Source organism: Vulpes vulpes, chromosome 3 (assembly GCF_048418805.1).
Source record: "Vulpes vulpes isolate BD-2025 chromosome 3, VulVul3, whole genome shotgun sequence".
NCBI classification, from domain to species: domain Eukaryota; kingdom Metazoa; phylum Chordata; class Mammalia; order Carnivora; family Canidae; genus Vulpes; species Vulpes vulpes.
In genome coordinates, this window is record NC_132782.1 from 15,616,281 (window position 1) to 15,628,773 (window position 12,493).

Sequence of the window (12,493 nt, forward strand, 5' to 3'; positions counted from 1 at the left end):
AAAATCCTGGTCTTCATGGAGCTTACATTTTAATGGCAGGAGAAATAAAGTAATAAAACTCAAAAGGTATAGTATGATACACTATACATTAAGTGCTATGGCAAAAAATAAAGCAGGAAATGAGGATAAAGGTGGAATTTTTTACAGCAAGGTTAGAGGAAGCCTCGCTGAGAAGGTGACTTTTGAGAAAAGATCTGAAGAATCTCAGGGTGAGAGCCATGGGGATATCAGGAAGGGGAGAATGTTCTGTAGAGGGACAGCATGTGCAAAGACTTGAGGCTGGCATGTGTGGGGAGTGATGGGGAGGGGAATGAAGTGGCTCCTGCGGGGTGAAGAAGGTGAGAGAAGTAGGAGAGGAAATCAGAGAGATGTGGCGTCCAGAACTGTAGAGAAGTGCAGTTTTTACTCAAGGGTTGGTGGGAGCCATTGCAGGATTCTGAGCAGATGGGTGACATGACCCATCTTTTTTTTTTTTTAAGAAAAAAAATATTTATTTTCAATCCTTTTGTTTTGTTCTAATCTTCAGATAAAAGCTTTTCCATGAAATACACTGGGATTATTTATCTCACTGATTATCAAAGGCGATATAAATTGTCAAATACACTGAATGAAGAATCAGAGCTAGTAATATCATAGAAAAGGGATCTTTTCTGTGTGGCTTTCCATTATTGCCATGAGTAGCAAGTTACTGCAACAGTTTAATCACGGAATGATTCAAAAATTCTCAACACATCTTAGGTTCCCAGATTTGTGTTTTAATGCTATTGCTGTAGTGGGTTGAACAGTGGCCCCTAGAAGTTTTTCATGTCTTAACCTCCAGTCCCTGTGAATGAGAACTTATTTGAAAATAGAGTCTGTGGGCACAGAAACACCCAGAGACATGGAGAAGAAGACAATGTGAAAACGGAAGCAGAGTGATGTGACTACAAGAACCAGGGAGGCTAAGGATTGCCTGCAATCCTAGAAGCTAGGAGAGAGGCGTGGAACATGGAGATCCTCCCTCGGGAGCCTGCGGAAGTCAGCGCCTCCGCTGACACCTGGATTCAGACCTCCGGCCTTCAGAACCAGGACAGAGTTCAATTTCCATTTTAATCCACCAAGCGTGTGGTCATCTGCTACAGCAGCCCGAGCTAATGAGTACAGAAACGTTGGCTTCGGTGTGGAGAACTGACTGGAGGATGAGTAAAGGAAGCCTCTCAGGGGGCTGCTGTGACAGTCCAGGTGACACAGCGTGTGCTTGGAAGGCAGCGGTGGCGGTGCAGTGGTGAGAGCAGCCATGTTGCGCAAGTAGTTTAAAGGGAGAGCCAAGTGGCAAGTCGGAGGTGGGGTGTGAGAGAAGGAAGCTTGGTGGGAAGGTGAGTGGAGGCTAAGTCGCTAAAGAGGTGGACTGTGCTGGTTCTTAAATTCCTGTTTCTCAGCTCCTGTCCCCGTGCAGACCGCCTTTCAGCTGTGCCAGCTTGCTCCACATGAGGCTCTGCCGACAGGAGGTGCTGGAGGGGACTGCCAGCTTGAGGAAGGAGGGGCACATGTTCCATCATGGTCTCAGGCCAGTGACACTGCAACCGTAGCCGGTTTCCATTTCTCACACAACCAGAACCAGCCTCACTGGGCCCCCTCAGAGGTACCAGCGCCCGTTGCCTTTGGTTCTCTCCTCAGAGGTCTAGCTCTGTGGGCCCCTCCTATGGGTTCAGATAACCCCAACTCTTCTTTCTGTGGCCAACCTCTTAGGATAGTGGCTGCTTCCAATGCTGACCACCATAGTGCCACCTCAAGGGTCCTCTTTGGCCTTTTCAGTTAATAACAATTTATATTCAACTCTCTCTGTTAAAATACCTGTTGTGGTTCAAGTTCCCAAACAGACTCTGACTAAAGCCGAAGGCATCAATGATGTCAAAAGGCCGTGGGAGAAGGTTTGGAGTCTTGGTTTGGACAACTTCCATTCAGATGCCTATTAGACAGCGTGAGGTATCCAGGAGCAATTTGGCTCTGAGTTTTGAGTTTCGGGGAGAAGTCTGGGCTGGGGACAGCAATGTGGAAGTCACCAACACAGGCACTGAAAGCCACAAATCGCAAGCCTATCTGGAGACACTTTGGTCTTGTTTTGCTTTTTGATCCCAGGGTCTCGGCACAGATCTTGGCAGAGAGAGAGGCTTCGTAAAGATTTGTTGAATGAAGGATGCGTGGTTAAAAGAATCAGCGAGGGCCCTGGGTGGCTCAGTCGGCGAAGCATCTGCCTTCGGGTCAGGTCATGATCCCGGGGCCCTGGGATGGAGCTCGGAGGTGGAGCTCGGAGCAGCCCTGCTGCTCCCTCTCCCTGAGCCCCTACCCCCTGCTTGCATGCTCTCTCTCTCTCTCAAATAAAATGTCAAAAAAAAAAAAAAAAAGAACCCGCGAATGGCTTAGTGGAGTTGCTGGGCCTGCAGTAGTAAGCTGCTTTGAACATAAAAGGAAGTTTCCTAGAAGTGGCTGCTTCTGGGACATGGGGATCGTGCTGGACTCAGTGTCCACTTGCACAGGCTCAGGTGTGAGACCAGGTGACCGGCCCCAGAGAAGGGGTTCCCTCGAACAGCAGGTGTCCCCTTGGAGTTTTTTGGAAACCAAGGCTTCATTGCTTTTGGTCCAAAACCAGCGTTTGGCAAAGGAGCCTCCAGGCCGCAGCAGTTCACGGGCACGGCCGTGCCTGGGCTTCCCTCCGGATAAAACCTGGCCTTATGTTCAGCCTCCCTCCCTCCCTCCCTCCCTCCCTCCTTCCTTCCTTCCTTCCTTCCTTCCTTCCTTCCTTCCTTCCTTCCTCCTTCTTCCTTCCTTCCTTCCTTCCTTCCTTCCTTCCTTCCTTCCTTCCTTCCTTCCTTCCTTCCTTCCACCCGCCTCCCCACGCAGCTTAGGTTTCTGTGAATTATTCATTATCCATCCCTCCCAGGCCTTTGTTGCCGGAGCCGCTTCCTCAGGGCTGCTCTGCCCTGCGGTCTGCGAGCCATGGCAGGTAAGGGCCTGCTCCTCAGGCCAGGAGGGGACAGGCTGCCCGGCCTGGGTCCCAGTGGCCAGGAGCGCGGGGGGGACAGGTGTGCCCGGTCCTGGGTCCTGGTGGCCACGCGGGGGGACAGGTGTGCCCGGTCCTCAGTCCCCGCGGCCAGGAGTGCAGGGGGACAGGTGTGCCCAGTCCCCAGGTCCTAGTGGCCAGGAGCGTGGAGGGACAGGTGTGCCCAGTCCTGGGTCCTGGTGGCCACGCGGGGGGACAGGTGTGCCCGGTCCTCAGTCCCCGCGGCCAGGAGTGCAGGGGGACAGGTGTGCCCGGTCCCCGGGTCCTAGTGGCCAGGAGCGTGGAGGGACAGGTGTGCCCAGTCCTGGGTCCTGGTGGCCACGCGGGGGGACAGGTGTGCCCCGTCCTCAGTCCCCGCGGCCAGGAGTGCAGGGGGACAGGTGTGCCCGGTCCCCGGGTCCTAGTGGCCAGGAGCGTGGAGGGACAGGTGTGCCCAGTCCTGGGTCCTGGTGGCCACGTGGGGGGGCAGGTGTGCCTGGTCCTCAGTCCCTGTGGCCAGGAGTGCAGGGGGACAGGTGTGCCCGGTCCTCAGTCCCCGCGGCCAGGAGTGCAGGGGGACGGGTGTGCCCGGTCCCCGGGTCCTAGTGGCCAGGAGCGTGGAGGGACAGGTGTGCCTGGTCCCAGGTCCCAGTGGCCAGGAGCACGAGGAGGACAGGTGTGCCCCGTCCTGGGTCTTGGTGGCCACGCGGGGGGACAGGTGTGCCCGGTCCCCGGGTCCTAGTGGCCAGGAGCGTGGAGGGACAGGTGTGCCTGGTCCCGGGTCCTAGTGGCCAGGAGCGTGGAGGGACAGGTGTGCCTGGTCCCGGGTCCCAGTGGCCAGGAGCACGGGGAGGACAGGTGTGCCCCGTCCCGGGTCTTGGTGGCCACGCGGGGGGACAGGTGTGCCCGGTCCCGGGTCCCTGCGGGCAGGAGTGCGGGGGGGTGGGGGGGACAGGCGTGCCCGGTCCCGGTGCGGGCCGCGGGCGTCCAGGGCCCGTCCCGATTCTGCTTTCCCGCCCGTCCCCTGCAGCAGCGGCGCCGGCGCCGGAGCGGAGCAGCGAACGGCCGGAAGGGAACAGCCCGGGGTAAGAGGCGGCTGGGCCCGCTCCCCGCCTGGGGCCTGGGCGTTTGCTCTCCTCCCGAACTGTCTCCCTTTTAAAAAATAACCCAGGCGGGGCTGCTCACCACGTGACCAAGCTTGGGTGGGCTGCAGCGCAGAAGACTGCACGTGAGCCGGGTTTGAGTAAATTCGATTTGAAATAGGATTGAAAACTGCTCACTGTGCCCCCTCCACGTGTCTTTCTGTTGAACGTGATCTTGTGAGAAATATGCTGAGCAACAGCTGTGAATTTTAGTGCAACTGTGTCTGCAGAGTGAATATGAAATGTTTGCCTTCCTTCTGCTTAGGTCCTTTGGTGACCCGATGTTTGCTGTCTGGCTGCGTCCCCTGCTCTTGAGGGGCGGGGGTCCTGCTTTCCAGCCCTCCCTTCCTCAGGCTGTGGGAGGCCTTGCCTTGCAGGGGAGCCCTAGGAGCATGCAAGAGGGGGTCCACGCTGGAGGCTGGAGGCGCCACAGACCCGGTGTTCCCGGGGGAAGGTGGGAAGCGGGCAGGCTGCTGAAATGCTCAGGAGGTCTTGCTCTGTCTCAGGGCCTAGAGGAAATAATCTATTTGTTTTTTCCTCTCTGGTCCCCAAATCTTAGCTTGCAATCAGTCTTGCCACGTTTTGGGAGGGCACCGGAAGGTGGTGGACGGAAAGAGGCCTTGCCCCTTCTCTGCTCAGGAGAGGCTGAGCACCCCCCTCCTCCCATCTCCCATCTCCCATGGGGCGTCTGCGGGGCAGAGGGGCAGGTGGCCCATGGACGACCATGTTGTGTCATCGGGAGAGGAGGGTGAGAGGACAAGATTCAGGATGGTGGAGCAACAGAGAGGCGGTGGCTTCCCTTCCTCTTACCACAGTCCCTGCTCCCAAACTGATAGGTGCCCTTTGGCGGGCCGTGAAGCAGGGTGGGAGCACCCTCCTGGCAGCTCACAAGGGGAGATGGGGACAACCAGGGGCCTGTAATCAGGAAGCATTCACAGCAAGTCTCCTGCCCTCCCAGGCCCTGTTTTAGTGTCCACACAGCCCACTGGCAGGCACAGCCTTTTTTTGAGAATTTTATTATGGTTTTTAAGTGACTACAGAGTGTGTCCTATGATCACAGACGCATCAAGAACTCAAGGTGTTCACCTTTGCTAATGTTTAACAGAAAAGCGGGCCCATCTCCCTTCTTGTGGGGAAGCAGAAGTAAATTGAGCAAGAACATGTTCTTCTGAGGCAGTGGGCTCTGTGAGAGCCAGGGGCGGTGCTGGCCCTCACTGGAACATTCGGTGCAGTCTGCTGGAGTGGTCCTTCCCAAACAGATGCTCCTTCTCCTGCGGACCTGAACACTTTTGTCTTCTGGTCCCCAGGGCCCTAGCCCATCCCCAGACCCTCAGGGGTGGCTCCTTCCACTTTTGGGAATGACTCTTGGTGTTGTCAAGCCCTGGGTTGGAAACATGAAGGATGCTTTCTGGGAGGATATCCAGGCAGGTGGGGGGTGGGGGGACCCCTCAATGGGGGTTGTCAGAGACTTTGTTCTCCTTTGAAAAAAGGCAAACAGTCATTCATGTGACATCAAAACCCTCGCTAAAGAGTGAGAAATAAATTTAGTTGTCATAAGGTATTTTTTGTATCATAAGGATTTTTTGCCTGAAAAGATGATATATTTTGGTATCTTGGCTCTGACACATGGCTTGGGTGTATTTTTAACCAAAAAACATTCACTGTAGTACATTTGAATGCCATCAATCTGCTTTTCTTCAGTGATGACCTTGGGCTCAGCCAGAGTCTTTGGCTGGATTGCGATTGGGTACTTTCTTTCCTTTTTGCCAAGTAAACCCTTTTAATGTCAAAATAGGAAGTAATGTGACAAGTTAACCAGGTATTGGAATATAAGCATAAAGAAAAGCCAAAGAAATGTGTAGTCAAAAATTCATGATAGAAATTATTAATATTTTGCCAACTCTCTATACACTGCTAAACTCATAATTCCTTTTAAAATTTTTAAAAATAAGTATTTTCTTAAACCAGTCAGGAAGCAGTGATGCTTTTTACAATGAATAGGCTCAGCGTAAATTTTTAGTGGCCTTGGGCTTGTGGGCAGGTTATTGCAGGATTGGGTTAGTTTATAGACACAGCGTGCTTGGAAGGACAAGCAGCATTGAGGCTTTGGGCTCATTAATTGGCTGGCCCAGGACCCTGAGAGCGTTGGATCCTGGAGCAGGAGACCTACATTGATTTCAGGGAACCTGCCTGCTTGCCATCTCTCCCTCGCTGTTTCTTTGCTTTAGTCACTCTGTTTCTTTCTGTTTGTTTCTGTTTCTGTTTCTCTCTTTTTGGTAGAGTTTACAAAATAGAGTATATAATTGCAGACACACACACACTGAAAAACTTCTGGGAATATATAACCCGTGATGTTTTCACAGTTACCTCTGAGAGGATTACATAAGGTTTTACTTTCTCCTTCATATGTGTCTGTATTTTTCAGGGTTTTTTTCCAGTGAGTATATATATCTTTTTTCATCAGAAATTTTTGATAAAACCAAGAAGTAGGGGGATCCCTGGGTGGCGCAGCGGTTTGGCGCCTGCCTTTGGCCCAGGGCGCGATCCTGGAGACCCGGGATCGAATCCCACATCGGGCTCCCGGTGCATGGAGCCTGCTTCTCCCTCTGCCTGTGTCTCTGCCTCTCTCTCTCTCTCTGTGACTATCATAAATAAATAAAAATTAAAAAAAATTAAAAAAAAAAAAAAAAAAACCAAGAAGTAGGGATGTGAAAGAGCAGGTTGCCCAAGATTCTCCCCCCACTCAGCTGTGATATCTGTTTGGGGCAGAGACAGCATTTTGTTCACTGTCAAATCCACAGGCCTGGCGTAGTGGCTTTCACGGCATGGGCTTCAACATGTGTTTGTGGGACGAATAATTAGAGAAGGATCCAGGATGAAAAAAAGGTGATTTTGGAGGAAGCAGCTTACTGGTCAGTGTTCAAATGATGCTGCCAAAGATTCAGTCTGTTCGACATTAAAAGGACAATGGATTGAAACTAAAATGTTCTAACTGGATAGAACTTACGAAGGATCTAATAACACTCTTCATTTTAAGCCCTGTAGTCCTTTGATAGAGAGAATATTAGAGATGGGATCCAGACGTGGTTGTTGCTGTAGAAAAGAAAATCTGGCATATATTTTTTAGCCAAGAGAGCCTTTTGTTGGAATCCTAAATACCAGTATTTGGTCACATGCTAAAAATATCTATAACAGCAATTGTGGGATGCGGGGGAAGCTCCATCCTCTCTGAGTTTGACAAGACTGTTTCTTTCAAGGGGAAATAATGGACTTAGCTGGTGCCAAGCCTGCTTGTGGAGGGAGGAAGCTGACCTTACAGTCTCCCCATTCCACACAATCTGGGTGTTCAGCCAGCCGGGACTTGAGGTGTCTGCCCGGCTCAGCAAAGTGCCCTTGCAGGTAGCTTCCAAACTCCCTGGAAGCAAGCGGCTACAAGTATCTGACCTGGAGACTACAAAAGTTTAGCCACTTAGGAAACATTAACCTGCTTCAAATGGGAGACTCACCCCAGCTACAACTCTAATAGGATGTTAAAGGTCTGCTGAAGGATCTTTCCAGAAACTCCAGTTCTACAGCAGAACACTCTGGGGTTTTAATAGTAGAGAATCCACATCCACAGTCTTTCTCCTCAAACCACTTACCTAGTTGTCCTGTCTCCTCACAACTCAGTTGTCACTCCGGTGTTTTAGAATATTTTTTTGCTGAGTTGCTTAGAAAAAAAAAGAAACAATCAGTAATAACTCACAGAGCTTCTGTTGGTGATAATTGTCTAAGGACTTGGGTGCAATTCTTGCTTATCAAGTGGTCACTTTGCTTACTTGGCAGGACGAAAACCATTTTGTGAGCGAGTAATTTTTATTTATTTTGGTTCTATAAAAAGACCTCAACTTTTTTTTTTCAGAGTGAGTCCAAAGCAAATATATTTTTAATATCAAAATAATTAGAAAACAGACTGAAATTTCAACAAAGGGATTTCTCAAGCACCTTGTATGCGGGCAATCTGTGGTTTGCTGTCAGTCTATAAGCTGATGTGTCTAAGATCTCCTGAGCACTCATGGAAATATGACTGCCTGTGAATGGTCTTTCTCCTGCAGATGGATACCTGCTGGGCATGGATGGGTGTCCTTGTGTGTCCCTCCTGCCATCCTGCTGTGCTTATTCTAAACTTCTCTTCAGCCTTGCAGCCCATTTGAAAAACCAGAGCCCTCAGAATGGAGACAAATGGGTTTAGAAAGGCCCTGACCTTCTAAAGCCTTTGTGGCCACTCCTGGCCAGCTGGGAACTGTGAAAAAATGTCCATTCATCTTCCCTGCCTCCCACGCTCTCCCTGTCTCTCCTTATTCAAATATAAATTTGCTAAAATGGTTAAAAGAGTAAGTGAGTAAGTAAAAACAGTACTGCTTCCTGTGCAGAAATTACATGCTTGTTTTGATGAGGGCCATTTATTTCTTAGATGCTTTGCTGCGCATTATATTGTCTTTGCAGTCTGCTGAGCCACCTTGATTAGATACTGGGAGGAAATTATTTCTGAGTGTAATTTTGTGCTTAATTTATAGATTTGATGCTCATGTTTTTATCATTATTTCTGCTTGCTTTTAAAACCCTATTAATACTTTAATTATGAATTTTCTTTGTTTTTATAGCCTGAGGCTACTTGATGGGCAGGCAGAGTTTTATAAATAAGTAGATATGGTTCACTTACAGAGAAAAAGACGAAAATAATCAGAGAAAGTAAGCTATGTGGGGGAGTGATTATTATCAGTTTCCTAATTTACTTTTTTTATTTTTTAAGATTTTGTTTATTTATTCATGAGAGACAGACAGAGAGAGGGAGAGAGAGAGAGAGGCAGAGACACAGGCAGAGGGAGAAGCAGGCTCCATGCAGGGAGCCCGATGTGGGACTCAGTCCCAGGTCTCCAGGATCATGCGCTGGGCCGAAGGTGGTGCTAAACCACTGAGCCACACCGGCTGCCCAGTCAGTTTCCTAATTTAAACGAAGATCTGCCCATAGCACAGAGCTTTGCAGACCTGGTGAGACTGGCTCCCTGAGGTAATGAGCCTTCAGGAGCACCTGCTCCACCCCGTGCTCTGGACACAAGTCCTGAGCCCTTGCGTGCACCTGATATGAAAAAGGAATAAAGTGGCACAGAAGCCTGAAGGCCTGGGATGCTAGTCTTGACTGATATTAATTGGTCATGTGAACTTGGGCCGGTTGCTTTCTCTAAGCCTTGGTGTCTACATCTACAGAAGTGTCAATAATAATATCTGTTTTTCCTGTCATTATAGCAGCTTTATTTTTTTAAAAAACACAGAGAGAGAGAGAGGCAGAGACATAGGCAGAGGGAGAAGCAGGCTCCCTGTGGGGAGCCTGTTGAGGGACTCGATCCCAGAACCCTGGGATCACAACCTGAGTTCAAGGCAGACGCTCAACTACTGAGCCACCCAGGTGTCCCATTATAGCAGCTTTATAAGGGAGAAATGACATAACAGATGTGAAACTACTTGTTAAACTGGGGAGAGTTGTGCAAATACGAGGCTGCAGCCACAAGCCGACAGCTTCCAGGCCAGGTACCAGGCGTGCATTGTATTTGGCCAGCACTGTATTTTTAAAAATAGACCTAGTATCTAAAAATAGAACAATTTGTGGAACATTTTGGGCTTCTGGCTTCGCTTGAAAAACCAAGCCTTGTGGCCACCTGCACCCCATTTCTGTGTGGCAACAGTTGGCCTGAGTTGAATTGTGACCATCGCTTTAGATGGACCACATGCTTTCCAGTTCCCTTCATCTCTGTTCTTTGCTGATGACGGTGACAACACCAGGGGTTCTTTTTGCTGTTTGTGTGCCTGTCTGGCTCCTAAATCGGGTGTCCGTTAGAGTTCATGACACTTGAGGAAGATGTTGGACAGGCTGCTTTGATTTTGTGGCAAAAACCATTGGATTTGGAGTGTGAAGATCAGAGCTAAAGCCACACCTCTGGTATTTTTCAGCTGGGACAACTTGAACAGGTCACTTGACCTTTCTGAGTTTTTTTCTTTATATGTATAGGGGAAATTGGCAACTGCCTCATAAAGCCTTATTAAGGCTTTACACAAGAGGAGGACCTGAGCTTCTAAATAAGAATGAGCAACACAAATACATCCATATTAGTAGGTATATGGGGGATTTATTACCTCAATGAAGCATTATGTTACAAACAACCACAAAAATCTCAATGACCTCTAGCGATTTACACTATTTTTGCTTAGGAGTTTATAAGTTGGATGGGTGGCTCTGCTGATCTTGGCTGGGCGTCATGTGTCTGGGGGCCTTTGCTGAGATACGTGTGCTGATTCAGCTCTGGTCCATGGGTCTCATCTGCCAGCAGGCTAGCCTGGGCTTGTTCTCACGGCAACGTCAGAGGAACAAGAGGGAGAAAGTGAAAATGTGTAAGTGCTTTTTCAGGCATGTGTTTGTGTTATATTTGTTAACATCCCATTGACCACAGTAAGTCTTGTGGCTGAACCCAGATCAATTGTTGGGACAGAAAACCCCATCGAGAATGAGAAGGCGCTGCGAAGTTATATAAAAAAGAGATCCAGGGAGGACAAGGATTTGGAGCCATGTTTACCATCAGTCTGTCACAGGAAGGGTAAGCTACACTCCTGAAACAAATAAATTCCTAAGCCATATATTGGTTCAAAAACATCATTCTTTAATGTACAAGTCCTGGCCAGGGGGCAGCTCTCCTCACATAGTGATCCAGGAATCCAGGCACCTTCCACTGTCCAGCCACATCATCACTTAGGTCCCATCATTGTCACTGTCAACCCCAGGATATCAGGGGTTGACAAACTCCTTCCTAAAGGGCGAGGTAGTAAATATTTTAGAATCTGGGGGTAATATGATCTCCCTTGCAACTATTCAATACTTCCCTTATAGTGCAAAGCAGCCATAGACCATGTGTAAAGAAATGAGCATGAGTGTATTCTGATAAAACTTTGTTTACAAAATGGACAGCAGGCCAAATTTAGTCCAGGAGTCAGAGTTTGTTAGGCCCTGCCCTAGAGCTATAGGCCTGGTAGATATTGGGTGAACCTTCTAAGTTAATGTAGGCGATAGTTTTATTAAATATTTTGGCCACAGGACAAGAGGACTTTCTACTTTTCCATCTTGCTGTATCTATTTCTTTGCTATCTTGGGCTGAACCACTAAACCAATTCTCACATACATAATTTTCATATAGCAACTCTTCAACTTCAAGATACTAACTTCTGTTTCAGTGAGGATAACTTAACTGCTAGCACCCCACTCCACCCCAAACCCCAAGATACGTAATAGCATGAAGACATGCTATTCATGTATGTAGGAAAATATGTATGTAACAGTTAAGGCAGGTGTTCCTGGTTGAAAAGTCTCTGTCCTTTGACCTAGCCATTCAAGATTATGAATCTACTTCCTTTCCCTCTTAGGGCCTTGCCACCCTTTCATTTTGGCCTGCCTCTAATGGATAAAAGAGGAAAGAGCCTGGAGGAAACATATCTACTTCTTAAAAGCTTTGACCCTCAATGGCACATGTTACTTCTCATTTTCTGCTGTGGATAATATAGACACGTGGCCACACAAAAGTGAAATAGAGGCTGGGAAATCAGTCTAACCACATACCAAGCTACTATCACATTCTTTCTATGAAAGAAAAAATAGCTTTGGGTGGACGGTAGTGTTCTTCAATTCTTACAGAATGATTCTTAGACCATAAATATCCTAATGCCGAACATAGTGCCAGGAATAGAATGAATGTTTAGAAAATGCTTATGGAAGGAAAGAAGAAAGGGAGGGAGGGAGGGAAGCTCCAGTGTATGTGGATGCCTGTCCATTTACCAATAGACACATCTATAATGTGCTTCCCCGTTTGGCATCATGGTTTATTCTTTTCAGCACTAAGTAATTAATTGTGTCCCTTGATTTCTATAAATGGTATACCACAACTGTACACATGTTCTCTTTGACTTTTATAAACCTAGGGGGAAAAGGATTAAACATTATTCATTTAACTTAAGGAATTAACTCATTCAACTTGTCAACTAAGTGTGACAATATATAAAAGCAACTGGATCACAGCCTCCTTCAGTAGCTGGGGTCAGAGTCATTGGGGGTTCACAGAATAGTGAGAGTGTGCCTGTGTCTTTCCCTTGCACCTTTAAAGTATATCTAAGTGGACTTTATTGAGGCCACCTTCATCACAAGCCCTTGAAGGAACCCAGATGGCATTCTCCAGGTGCTGCCCAAGTCTGGCTGAGGGTGAGGCCTTTGAGTACTTTTCTCTCTGGCTGCACATATGCCACTGCTCTGCTC

General features: G+C 48.5%; 1 protein-coding gene across 1 annotated transcript in view; it reads left to right on the top strand.

Annotated features, from left to right (window-relative positions):
* The first annotated feature begins 1,145 nt into the window (after positions 1-1,145).
* Positions 1,146-12,493, top strand: part of MYO3B (myosin IIIB) — a 431,205-nt gene continuing 419,857 nt past the window's right edge. Inside the window, exon 1 of the mRNA XM_072751897.1 lies at positions 1,146-1,264. Within this exon, the coding sequence (XP_072607998.1) occupies positions 1,179-1,264 (86 nt within the window). The 5' untranslated portion in view covers positions 1,146-1,178. The remainder of the gene's footprint in view (positions 1,265-12,493) is intronic.